Consider the following 13,611-nt stretch of genomic DNA (forward strand, 5'->3'; position numbering starts at 1 on the left):
CAAACAAGTTAAAGTGAAGCAGCAGGGGAGGCTTGAGGTTCTCGTGTGCTCTGTAAGCTTTGCTTGTTCTGCATGCCGTCTAGGAAGGGCATTTCACAGTGTCAGCTTTTATCCGGGCTGCTGTATTTATTTACCAAGATGCCCCCCTCACACATGGGTGTGCAGATCAACTGACCCGATGCTTCTCTTCATTTTAGACCTTACAAAGGGAAAAAGACTCCCCTACTCCGGAAACATTCCAAATGCTCAGCCCCCCAAAGGTGTCATTTTTATTTATTTTTACTAAATCTTTTTTAATGTAATTGTTAGATATGCTGTGTTGAGTGGCAGTAAAGCCACCCCATAATAGCCTCCTTTGCACTGATTGGTAAAATGTTGGTACTTCTGGGATCCTTTTCTGCTCGTATGTGTGTTGTGGGATTTCGGAGGGCTGTCGCTGGATAGTCAGCTCTTGGTTGATGAAAGGAATTTGCACTTTATAATTAGCAGGTGAGAGAAATAACAGACACTTTTACTCACTGTTGTAAGGTTTGGGCATGCTCTGAAGAGCAGAAGGAAGTAGGTTGAAAGAACATCTCCATTAGAGATGAGACACACCCTTGCTGATGTGTGTGTTTGCTACTAATCCTTCTTATAAGAAAAACAGGTACAAAGAGACTTCCTTGACCCAGTGGTGCCTGCCACATCGACTGGGTTTATGGTGAAGACAGAAGACGTCCCTCTTAGACCCTGGCAGTGCCTACAGAACTGTGGGTGCTGAGTCAGAACAGTAGAGGAGTGCTGCACTGAGCAAGAACTTTGACATCTCAAGCTCCATAAAATGCTTTGAAAGGAAACAAAGAGAAAAAGAAGACACACTTGATTGCCTGTTGATGTCTGGAATGTTTTCTGCTTTCCCCATCTGTGTCTAGGATTACTGAGAGAATAACAGAGTGGCCCCCAAGCCCAGTCCTCTCTTTCAGTTGACCATTAGTGCTATTTTCTGTGTTGTGTGAATTTATAACACTATTTATTTTAAATAATGCATGTTATATAAAAATCAAAATGTGTGTTTACAAATGAAGTATTATAAAAATTGAAATTAATGCATTTTATATATTTTTCCCATGATTAAATGTTCAGTGCTTTGAGAGTAATACTCCTTTTTTCTCATACATAGGGTGTGTTTATGTACATTTCTAACAGACATGAATTTGGACGGCTGTTATCAACTGCTAATTACAACACTTCCCATCTTAACAATGACCTCTGGCAGATTTTTGAAAATCCCGTGGTATGTTTGTGTTCAACTCCCTTGTTGTTTATCTTCCTGTCAAATTAAATGGACATAAATCATGCACTAATATTGACACTTAAATATTTTTAAATGGGTACAGTTAATTGTGTTTTATGATCTGCAATAGTTCTAAACTTGACCAAGAACTCGTTCAAATTAAGACACAGTTATCTTAAAGGAAAGAAATGTATCAGTTTCTTTGCTTTCTCCCACTACTTAGCATAGTTTTAAAAAATATGAATAACACATTTTTTAAAGGGGGAGGTGGGGAAAGATCTTAGTGACTTAGGGTTAGAACTCTCCGCTAGCATCAAATGCATTAAGTCCATCCCTAGCTGTGCCCCCATCCCCACCCGCACTTACACACACACACACACACACACACACACACACACACGTTAGCTTGGGAAAACACCCAGTATTTAGTTAAAGCTGCTTAGTGTCATAATACTTAGTAAAGTGTTCTGACAGTTTTATAAAAATGTTTAATAGCCAGAGGACAATGTGGAGTAAAGCTGTCTCCCATATAAGGTAATATACCCTTAAGTTGAGGAAATTTGAGTCAGATAGTTATGGCCGCTGGTTTTGAACAACAGGGACCTTGTTCACCAGTAGCACTGGCACATCTATTTATTAAGAAAGCTTTCTTGAATAGTCATTTTCCTTACCTTCTTAAGAGCTCTTCCCCTTGCCAACAGTAAGTTTTAAATTACAAAGACTCAGACCGCCTGATGGGAGTAGTCTTTGATTTTTTGAAAACTAGCAGGATTCCAGAAAGAGCAACTTTGAGTACCAAGTTCTCTGTTAGATTAAAAAAAAAAAAGAAAACTCTTTTTGTTCTTGTGGTATTTCAAAGGTACATTTGTCTTATTTCCCCTGAACGTCGTCTTCAACTTTAATGAGGTGGAGCTGGAAATGGCTCTCTTTTCTTATGGAGAGAATAGAGTCTGCACGCTTAACTTCGCTTCTGAATTTTTGAGAGTTTTGAGGGATAGCACTACTTGGTTATAGCTTCCCGGTGAACTTTCGTTCCTGTCCTTCGTTGTCTGTATTCCTGTAGGAACTCAGCTCTGCTGAGCGGTGATGGTGTATGTGCTGAGCGAGTAGGCTCTGCTAACCTTGCCATGGTCCTGCTCATTCTTTCATACTTCAGTCTGAAGATGTTCAGTGACAGAATACTTAGGGATTTTTCCCATTTTCAGAATTTCTAAAAGCTAAGTGAGATTATAGTTGACCTGATGACTAGAAGGATGTTTTTACATGAAGAATTTATGTCACTGCCCAACAGAAAACATTCAGGACTTTAGCATCAACAAATTAAACATGATGGCCCAACCCAACTGGAATTTAAGGTTTTTTCCCTATCCTTAATGCTGTGAGCTACATTGCCAGTTCTGTTTTTTATGTTTACACACCACTTGTTTAATTTCAGAAAAAATTGCATGCAGGTCTACCTACCCATTATAATATTGTTCAATTTTAATAGCCTGAGAAATGAAACTTAATAAATAAAAGGCTTGATTTCATGGGGTGTACCCATTCACAGAATCAGGCCAGGATTGAAATATAAACTGGTTTCTGAAAATCACTATTAATTTTCTATTTCTATTACTATTCTGAAAATAGTAATTTTCAGAAACTTACAAGTTTCTTGAACTTAAAAGTTATTACAGTATTTTTATAATGTATACTTATTTATGGAACAGTTATTTGTTTAAATGTGTTCTTTTTTCCTTAGGATTGGAAGGAAAAATATATAAATCGTGATTATTCAAAGATTTTCACTGAAAATATAGTCGAGCAGGTTTGTACTAATAATTCTACCTTATAGAGTGTTCTTCCTCCGATTTCCACAAAATCTTAGGCAACACGACATGAACAGAAAATTTAAATATGGAGGAAGTAGTGGTTAGGCACTATTCATTAGGTTTACTTACAGCTTTTAGTTTTCTTAATGGAATCAGCCATTAAGACCTTGCTGCCTTTGAAAGCATGCAGATGTGCATCTAGGTGCTGGAGCTGCCTCAAGCCACGAAGCTGGGGAGCTATGGATAGTGGAACCTTGTATTGGAAAAACAGTGGATTCCCGTTCTTAAACAGCCTTTACTCAGATCTGTTTAAAATGTACTGCATTTCAGTGTTCAAAACTGTCCTTCACGTGTGTTTCTGAGGAAGTTTCGCCAGGACTGATACCCCATTGTTTTATGGAGCAAGAAGAAGGCACACTAGAAGAAGGCGATGATAAAACTTATTTTCTAGCAAAGAATTTTAAAAAGCGCATATGTATCAAGAGCTAGTGTTACTCCACCTTCTAATGGCATGCTGTATTGTAGCCTTGTCCAGATGTCTTCTGGTTTCCCATATTTTCTGAACGAGCCTGTGATGAGTTGGTAGAAGAAATGGAGCATTATGGCAAGTGGTCCGGTGGAAAGCATCACGTGAGTTGTCATTTGCAGAAAGGAATAAAATGGGGAGGGGAGGGGTATATATTCAGAGATATTTCAGAGGACATGTGCCTTATTCGTTACATGTCTCTGGGGCCTTGAGCTAATTTAATTGTATTAGCTATTGAGAAACGTGTAAGCCTCATTTTACTGATTGTTAATTATTTTAATTCACTCTGTACCTGGGTCCCTTTCTCATTTATGACAGTAATTCCATTGTGTGGCCACCAGGGACCCGTGCCTCCAGACTGGAAGTCATGAGGGAATCCATGTCTTTACTCATCAGTGTTCCAAGGACAGTTTTTATTCCCTGTGCCTATTGTCCCAGCACACTGTACTGAAAACTCTCTAAGACAGTCATGCATTTGACTGTTAACATGATCATGTGTGCGTGTGTAAAATAGTGCAGCAGAATCTGTAATTCTGCTTTTTAGTCACATTCAGTTAGGAAACTTGGCAGGAAGTAACATGGGCATTGATTCCATGCCTGTCTCTTTAAGAAGCCACAGGGACAGCCTGCTCTTTAACATTACAGTGGAATTTTAGTGGGATAGTTTGGCCTTAACTGCATTTGCCCAGTGTGGCTCACAGTTATGTAGCTGATCAGGAACGTGTGCTTTCAAGATATGGTGACAAAGTCGTAGTCTAATGATGGTGATGTGATGGTGAACAGTTACTGAAAGCCTTGGGTTTCACCACACACAAGAAGGGCTGCAGGGGCTCTGGTCCAGAGAGCGCTCAGTGGGATCTACCGAGAGGCTTATTGTAAAGTTATTTTCAGGGGTGGTATGAAGACTCAGAAAGCCCACTTTAATGCCGAAACTCCGTCTACAATTAATAAATAGAAAAGCATTTTCCGACCGAAGCTCACTTCACTACTGACATATGATGCATGTCGTGTGCAAAGCTGTGTGTGTTACCTAAAAGAACTTGATCCTCGTCCAACTCAAACAGATGGCACAGCATAATCAAACAGTTGTTTTTTATTATGATTCTTGATTGAAAACAATACCAAGATACTAATCAGTACAAATTGTCTTAATATATTAATATCATTTCCAGGATAGCCGCATATCGGGTGGTTATGAAAATGTCCCAACTGATGATATTCATATGAAGCAGATCGGTCTGGAGAATGTTTGGCTTCACTTCATCCGAGAGTTCATTGCTCCAGTCACACTGAAGGTCTTCGCAGGCTATTATACAAAGGTAGTTGTCCAGTTCTTCCTGCCTGTTCCGAGTCTGCCAACCAGTTTAGGCATGAATATGCTCTTCTGTGTGTTCACTGCTCAGAAAGTCTCCTGCATTGATCTTCTAGGGATTTGCACTGCTGAATTTTGTAGTAAAGTACTCACCGGAAAGACAGCGCTCGCTCCGTCCCCACCACGATGCCTCAACCTTTACCATCAACATTGCTCTGAATAATGTAGGAGAGGATTTTCAGGTAATTATGACAAACATATGAAAAAAAAAGTTTAGGAGCTGTGGTATTATGGAAAAGGCTCTGCTGATATTTGAGGATTTTTTTTGGTTTTTTGCTCGCCGTTTAGATGGCACAGTTTGAATGTTGCTACTGATTAAAAATGTGCATGTTTGTGTTTAACTTTTTTAGGGAGGTGGATGCAAGTTTCTGAGGTATAATTGCTCCATTGAGTCCCCACGAAAAGGCTGGAGCTTCATGCATCCTGGGAGGCTCACACATTTGCACGAAGGACTTCCTGTTAAAAATGGAACACGATACATTGCAGTGTCATTTATAGATCCCTAAGTTATTGAGGTAACTCAAACTGAATGGCTCTCTGAGATGGATGACTGGCGTGAACATGTCTCTGAAGTTGTACTTGAGAAGACAAGAAGAAGATTTAAATAATGTCAACAGAACAACATCACTTTGGGCCAAGCATTTGAACACTTTTTATATAAAATTGTGTGATGTCTCTTTATGTCTGCTCTGAGCCTTAAAACACAGGTTGAAGAAGAAAAGAAAGGAAAAAAAAAACGTGAAAGTTGGTATTTATTTCTGTGCTTTAATTGTCTCTGAAAATAATGACAGTTTATAAAATGTTTAGGTACAAAGGCATAAATGATAATAAGTAAGCCTGGTAATATGTTCTTATTTAAGAAGAACCTGAGAAGATTTTATTTATCGGTAGGGGAAGTATAGCAAACGGTTCTAAATGAAAATCAGCAAACCTGAAAGCCTGGGATTCTGACGCTTACTGGATCTATGTAATTATTAAGTCACGTTGACCTCTGTGTAGGTCTGTTTTCCAGGAATTAGGAAGAAAACCCAAAGAAAATATTGCACAAAGGTTTCCCTCAGCAAACCTAGTGCAGATAGCCATGGAAGCATAGCCACTGGAAAGGAACAGCGCATGCGGCAGATGTTCGTTTCTGGTGGAAGTTGGGCCCCTGTGTTCCTCCAGGGCAAGTCTCAGGGGAAGCTCATGTCTTTCTGCTTTACAAAGTGCTTCAAGTGTCAACTCCAAGTGTCCTTATGTCAGCAGGATTTGTTTCCTTCTAGTCCCCCCCCCCCAATTATAGAAAATAGTAAGGAAAAATAACAGTTTCATTGAGATGAGTAGTAAATTTTACTATGTTTTTTTAAAGCTTACGTACTTGAATTTTATATCAGGAAGACGGTTTTTGAGCCTGTTCCTTACCCTTGACTATAGTTGGTAGTTGGTCTCTTTTTCCCCACTAGGGGAGGGGTTTTTCTTTCCCTCACTGCAATCTATTTTCTCATTCTTAGTCTCCTTAATTACTTTTCCTCTACCCTACTTTTTAAAAGTTACCACAGCAAAATTTTTTATTTCAATTTTTAATATTTCTCCAAATGAGGTTTAAATATATTATAGCTACTGTTTTTAATTTAAAGGTTAAACTTGAAGAAAGTCTTTATTCACGGTGCCAAAATTCATTTTTCTAACTCTGTGTGTTAGAAAATAATGAAAAATAAAATAATTTAAAATAAACATTGTGCCTTTCTGTCTTATTGGTGGTTCTTTAGAAGTGAACATATTGTAAACTACCCTGACTGCATATCTGCATATAAAAGCTGTAATTATTTCATTTACCTTGATGGCTTAATAGTATATCAATTACTACCTAAATTTTAAATTCAGCTATATTTTTTCTACTCATACAGTGACAGGTCATCTTACCAGGGAGATGATATAATTCATTTTATAGAGTGCAAACGAAAGCCATACATTTACTCAGTCTGCATATTTGTCTAGTTGTAGTTTTGAATATCTGAGGATCCAGGTTCTGTTCCAAGCCATGAGGATATGCTGGCTCTGCTCTCATGCTCACCAGGAAGAAGTGGGATTCCCTCCTTGTACTCTTCTTGGTGGCCCCAAACATGCAAAGTAGATCAGCCAGATTGAGGACGTGTTTTAGTAATGATTTATTAATCTAATCGCACTATAGGCAGTGTTCACAATTCGTAGATCTGGTCTGGCGGTGGTGCCATCCAGGTCCAGCAGACTCTAACAGACTTACTCTCTGCAGGCTAGCCTCAGACACATGCTACACTGTCCAGAGGGGGCCAGATGTCAGGTGTTGGCCCCTTCGTGACACGTCAGGCCATGTTTTCAGGAATTGAATAAACACAGCACATTAGCAAATTTTCTGGTTTCATTTTTCATCTCCCTTTAATGAAATAATACACAGTGTATCCTAGAATCATTATTAGAGTAAACCTCCCACAAGTAGATGATACAAGTTAAAGATGGGGAGATGTAGGATTGGGTAGGTGGAGAAAATGGACTACTGAGACCCTGGTGGGAAGAGTTCCTGGAGCCATGATTCATGTGTTCTTTTCAGGAATAACAAAATGACAGATGTCTCTGCAAGACAGTGTGCATAAGGGAAACATCATGCTGCTGGAGTGTAAGACCAGCAAGAAAAAAAATCCATGTCTTTCTCTCTCTCTCTCTCTCTCTCTTGGGGTGTGTATGTGTGTGTGTGTATAATATATATAATTCTAGAGAGGAGCATAAATGTGTGAGACCTTGGAAGAGCAGACAGATTTTGTGCTTTTTGTTTCCTTACAACTGCAATATTTCACTATGTAAATGCATTTAGGCATTATTGAAAGAAAACACACACAAAAAATCATTTACATGTCTAAAAGGAAAGGCTTGCAAATCCTCATGATAGTTATTTTGTTCCACATTATTTTTCTCCTTTTCTTCTTTCTTCCCCTAATGTTTGAAACCAGAACCTCTTACTCCCATTCATTAGACATGCCTCATGTCTGCTTTTACTAACTATTTATGCACATGGGAATCAGTATGAAAGTTGTCCCCTAGAACAGATCATTATATTCTAGTATTTCAGTCTCTGTTCCGCTTTACCTTAAAAACTAACTAACATTGGTAATTTCATAGAGTAAAATTTTGGAATAGCACACATAAATGTAATAAGCGGGGCTTTGAGTGATAGAAGTAGCCCACTTTCTTGCTAGTTTGCCTGCTGGCTAAACACTAGAGCACACCTTATGTGTTAGTGTTTAGACATGTCATTCATTCAGAGTTTGGGACCACTTACACACCAGATCTCTTTAAATGGCAGACAAATCTAATAGAATTTAAAATTGCTGTTCACGGTGGAGAATCAGTCTGTATAAATAACTTCCTTTCACTAGATGCTGTTTTTGGAAAATTAAATTATTTAGGACATCATGAAAGCAGGCTTTGTCAGCAGTGTTTTTCTGTGGCCTTTTACAGAACAAGTACAGACTTGGAATTGCTGTTAAGAAATAGACATTGAAGGAAAACTTAGAGACTGTGTGTGTGTAAAAAACGAGCTTTGATTTAAATTAAGAAAGTAGAAAACTAAATAGATGCATGCTTCTAAAATGCAAACTGAGCTGTGGACTGGGCTTGGAGCCCATTGGAAGGGCTTTTGCCATACAGGTACATAACCCTACGTTAAGTTATGAGAGCATTTTTTGTGCTGTCAAGTTGATGATGTTCATATTTGTTTATTTGTACATTAAAGAAACCAATTAGCATGTTTTGTCTTCACTGAAAAATAAGTAGCTTCTTTTGAATATTAATATTCTTTGTAAATTAGGAATTTATGCCTATATTATATAATAGTAAAAACACGAGTCATTAATTTAAAATTGCCATAGCATGCCCTAAGGGTCACCATTTCAAAGCCTCATTTTTGTAAATGTTACGTTGTCACTGAGAATTAAGGCACAGAGAAGTTTCCTGTGAATTTGGGTAGATAGTAAACTGCTCTGTGCATAGTTGCACAATAACTTTTTAAGTAATTTTTAAAGGTGTTCCTTAAAATGTTGTTCAGTAAACTTTGAGACTGTAATAGGATCTCTTGGAAGATCACGGGGTAGTTGAATCTGCTCAAGCTCGTAACAGCCAAGGCAGCATCGAGCCAGTGGAAACATAATTGATACTAAGCATTAGTGGTACATAATTGATAATTGGAAAAAAAGTATACAGTTTCGATAAGCCTTCTCATCCGGGTTTACATGGTTTGTGTTTGCAAACTATGACATCACAGCTCCACCTTGTGGCTAGAATCCACGGATGAGAGTCTAATCTAAACATGAGAATCCAAAAACTCGAATTTCCCTTTAGTTATTCCTGAGCATCTTTTTTTTCTTTAGAGCTAGTACTAATGAAGATTGAAGGGATGATTTTTCAACAGTTCTTTTTAAGTGTTTTGCTGTGCTCTGTATCAGTGTTTCAAAAGGGGTAATTGCAGCACCTTACTCTCAGAGAATGGGCATGCCTCCAGTTCATGCTAATGAAATGGATTGTCCTCAATTCTAACCTATATTGTAGGCTTCTCATTTAAGTTCGTCTCACATAGTAACGCTAGTAACTGCTAGCGTGTGTTACTAATAAAACTTGTATAGATGTCAGACGCAGGTATATTTGATCAATTTTGGAGTACACAAGTTATAGCTATACCACCACAGGAACAGGTCTGTAGGAGTCTACAAAGGAGAAATCTTTTCAATTACTGTATTTGAAAAAGAAAGAAATAGTAATTGTGCAATAGTAATTGTGAGTGCTCATCACAAGGCTGATGGCTGTAACATTAAGGACACATTACTGTGGTTTAAAAAAATAACTGTGTGATTGAAACACTGAAAGTTACAATGTGCATTTTTGACATTAATGATGTTTTTATAAATGGAGAGAGGTTGTCAAAATAGTTCTCGGCTATGTCTGCTTTTCGCGTTCACGTGTTCACAACCACCCTTTCCTTGTGCCTTGGCTATTTAACCAAACTAAAGGGACCCAACTCACTCTACAGCACTGGTTCTCAACCTTCCTGTGACCCTTTAATATGGTTCCTCACGTGCGGTATCCCACAACTATAAAATTATTTTTGCTGCTACTTCATAGCTGTAATTTTGATACTGTTGTGAATCATATGATGCAAATATTTTTGTTTTCTGGTAGTCTTAAAGCGACCCCTGTGAAAGGGTCATTGGACCACAAAGGGGTCATGACCCGCAGGTTGAGGACCACTGCTCTAAGCTGCTATCTCTACACTCATCTCTGAACCTCAAGGACAAGGAATGGGAAATACATGTTATTGTGAGGATTGCATGCTGTGGCAGTGATCATCCAGAGCTGGTCCTAGATGAGGAGTGATATGGGCCCTTGTGAAGTCTTCACCCCCCCAAATCAAATCCATGTGGACACTCTAGACAGGGAAGAAATCCATCGTGAAGTGATTGTATAGCTTCCAGAATGAATCACACAAGAACGTCACGGCTTTTCTTTCTTTGCTTAGTGACTCTTAGGGAAATCTCTCCAGACTCCAGGTGCAGTGGTCCATAGAAGCTCTGGCGGCAAAGCTGAGCACCCACCAAGCCAAGTCACATGTTAAGAGACAAGGTTCAGCGGTTTAAGTAGAGTGATACCCCTGTAAGCCACTAAGCTTCCATGGGAAGCCCTCTGAGCTCAATTTATTTAGTTTCCCTCTCAAGACCCTGAGCTTCCTTCCCTAGGGCAGAAAGAAAACCCTCAACAGGCTTTCCAGTTCTGAAGCCTCTCATGCACGCTGGCCACCCAGTCTGATGTCTACTAAGTGCTTACCTGTGAGTAGTTGGAAGATGCTCTTATTTCTAAAATCTTACTGTGTTTGAACCAGTATTTGCTAGAAGCTTGGGTGGGGCAGATGCTTTGAACCTAACAGGTTCGTTTTTGAAAATGCATGAATTTTTTATTTTTAACTAATAGAGCTGATGACTTTATTTTCACATTTCACAATATAAGTGAAAACTGCACTTTTTGTGTCACTTCTCTGTCCAAAATTATTCTCTCTGTTAGGAAGGGAAGTTTCCTTGTCATGCAACTACTAAACATTCAGGCTCAGCACCAAGATCTTCTGGTGAAACAGAGCAAGAAACACAAAATGATAACAAGTGATTCTACTCTTATCTGGCTGGCTGGATCATGCCAGGCCATTTGGCTACCATCATAGGGCAGGCGGGAGGTCTCATCATTGGCGGCCTGAGAATCATGGGCATGTGGCCTCCCATGGGCGGTCTCATCCTAGGAGCTGGTCCCATGGGCATCATCCCAGGCAGAGGGAGGGCCCATCACTGGCATCATGGGCGGGCCTCCCATGTGGGGTGCAGGAATCCTGTCAGGAGGAGGAGGACCTGGGAGACTGGAGGGAGGTAGGATCAAGGCCCCTGCAGGCAAAGGAGCAGAGAATGGAGCTGGAGGGAATTTCCTTGTTGAAATGCAGCCGTGTTTTGTCAGCTCTGGCAAGCTCTTCCATCCACTTCTGGGAATAGTCTTTCACATTCTCTTCGTTTCCGACCATTACGTAGTGTCTTCCTCACAGATGGAGAATCGTGGGTAAGATACATACCTCAATAGTCACAATAAAACTTAGGCAGGTTGCTACAAGCCGTTGACTATCAGGATTCCCGCCACAAGGAACTGACGCCGGATTTTTCACTACATATAAGATGAAAGTGTTGCGTCTGTCCCTGAATAGAGCTGTGTACATATTGTCCAAGTCGGAGAGAATGATGCATTAAGTCTCTATCAAGAACTCAGTGTCTCTGCTCTCATTATTCAGTTTATGAGTGATTTTTCTCATAGGGCAGCATGTGGTAGACTTCCAATAGGCATTTTTAAATCGAATGAATTGGTGTTAAAAAGAGAGTATTATATGTATTTCAAAGTGCTACCTATGCCCAAAAACTATCTAAAAAACTCCCATTTAATCATCTAACTCTGAAGTAAAATATCGTCCTAAAATAGCAACCAGTGAAGAGAGTGGATTCGGATGTGGAGGCTGCGAGTGGCCTTGACGTGTTTACTGGAGCCACATGGTTACCCTGGTTACTGATGGCATTGCTCATTCCATTTGGCTGGCTGATTTGACCAAACATCGTTTCAACATCTTTTCAGACTGGCCTGCGAAATGGGATAAGTACTGCTTAGGAGAGTTAAAACTAGAGTAATGTCGAAAGAAAAGGAAAAAAATAAAAGGCTAGAACTTAGTAACTCTTTTGGCTGAAAGGTAGAGATTAGCGAATCATACAAACTTAGAAAATAGTAATTTTTGCAAAAAGTATGAACATGTTATTTTTAACTGTACAATTGCTATAGTAAGCTGGTCATGTGTAAAAGGAACTTGCAGTGAATTCAAGGGTAAAGAAATGATGATCATAGAGTAGGCAGGGCTCAGGAAATATGATTATTTTTATTTGTGTGTGGGGGTGTGTGTGTTGAGACAGGGTCTCTCAGTAGTTCTGACTGTTTTGAATCTAGCTATGTAAACAAGGCTGGCTTCGAATTCGGCTTGCCTCTGCCTTCTGAGTACTGGGGTTAAAGACATGGGTTACTTCGGCTGAGGGAATAATCTGATTTTATTACCCACCAGGTATGGTGGAAAATTGACATGAACAACATAGGTAGTTTGTTGCTGGTTAAATAGCCTTCCTCTACTAATTTGGGATGTTTGTCTTGGTAATGTCTTTTGGATAAGAGTGTTTGCAATACATTTTGTAAAAAATTAGTCCATTGTTAATCTCTTTGTGGTCTAAAATGAGGACACAACAATTTAAAAATACATGCTTGTCTCTGTGACATAGGTGGTGGCTCTCAGATGCTTATGGCCTGGATGATGGCTGATAGTTCACTTTTGTGATAGGTGCAGGTACTCTTGAGTCCTAATGTGCTTCCGGATTCCCTGCCCTGTCACAGGTGGGGTTATGTGACCCTGTAGATCACTCCAAGACAGGCATTTAGCATGCATTTGGGACACCCTCTGTCTTAGTCAGGGTTTCTATTCCTGCACAAGCATCATGACCAAGAAGCAAGTTGGGGAGGAAAGGGTTTATTCGGCTTACACTTCATCACCAAAGGAAGTCAGGACTGGAACTCAAGCAGGTCAGGAAGCAGGAGCTGATGCAGAGGCCATGGAGGGATGTTCCTTACTGGCTTGCTTCCCCTGGCTTGCTCAGCCTGCTCTCTTAGAACCCAAGACTACCAGCCCAGAGATGGTCCCACCCACAAGGGGCCTTTCCCCCTTGATCACTAATTGAGAAAATGCCTTACAGTTGGATCTCATGGAGGCATTTCCTCAACTGAAGCTCCTTTCTCTGTGATAATTCCAGCCGTGTCAAGTTGACATAAAATTAGCCAGTACACCCTCTAAGCCAGGTACACTGAGAGGCCTGATCCTAGAGTCACCCTTGGAAATAAATAAATGCCTCACTGAGTCAGGCTTTGAGAGTTCAAAATCTTCCCAGTTTGTTCTGTCACATTCTCTATCTCTATCTCTGTCTCTATGTCTCTCTCTGTTTCTCTCTTCCTCCCTTCCTCCTGCCCTTTCTCCCCCTTTCACCACACTATGCTTGCTGCCTGCAGTTTCAGA

General features: G+C 39.8%; 1 protein-coding gene across 2 annotated transcripts in view; it reads left to right on the forward strand.

Moving 5' to 3' along the window:
* Nucleotides 1-6,669, forward strand: part of Plod2 (procollagen-lysine,2-oxoglutarate 5-dioxygenase 2) — a 67,308-nt gene extending 60,639 nt beyond the window's left edge. Inside the window, exons 14-20 of one of the 2 annotated variants that reach the window (XM_085827895.1) lie at nt 198-260; nt 1,160-1,273; nt 3,015-3,080; nt 3,610-3,714; nt 4,783-4,929; nt 5,039-5,164; nt 5,333-6,669. In XM_085827895.1, the coding sequence (XP_085684021.1) occupies nt 198-260; nt 1,160-1,273; nt 3,015-3,080; nt 3,610-3,714; nt 4,783-4,929; nt 5,039-5,164; nt 5,333-5,488 (777 nt within the window). In that variant the 3' untranslated portion in view covers nt 5,489-6,669. The remainder of the gene's footprint in view (nt 1-197; nt 261-1,159; nt 1,274-3,014; nt 3,081-3,609; nt 3,715-4,782; nt 4,930-5,038; nt 5,165-5,332) is intronic. The other variant, XM_085827896.1, reaches the window with a different exon arrangement.
* Nucleotides 6,670-13,611: the final 6,942 nt, after the last annotated feature.

Source organism: Mus caroli, unplaced genomic scaffold (genome assembly GCF_978045245.1).
Source record: "Mus caroli unplaced genomic scaffold, Mus_caroli_1 scaffold_11, whole genome shotgun sequence".
Lineage (NCBI taxonomy): Eukaryota > Metazoa > Chordata > Mammalia > Rodentia > Muridae > Mus > Mus caroli.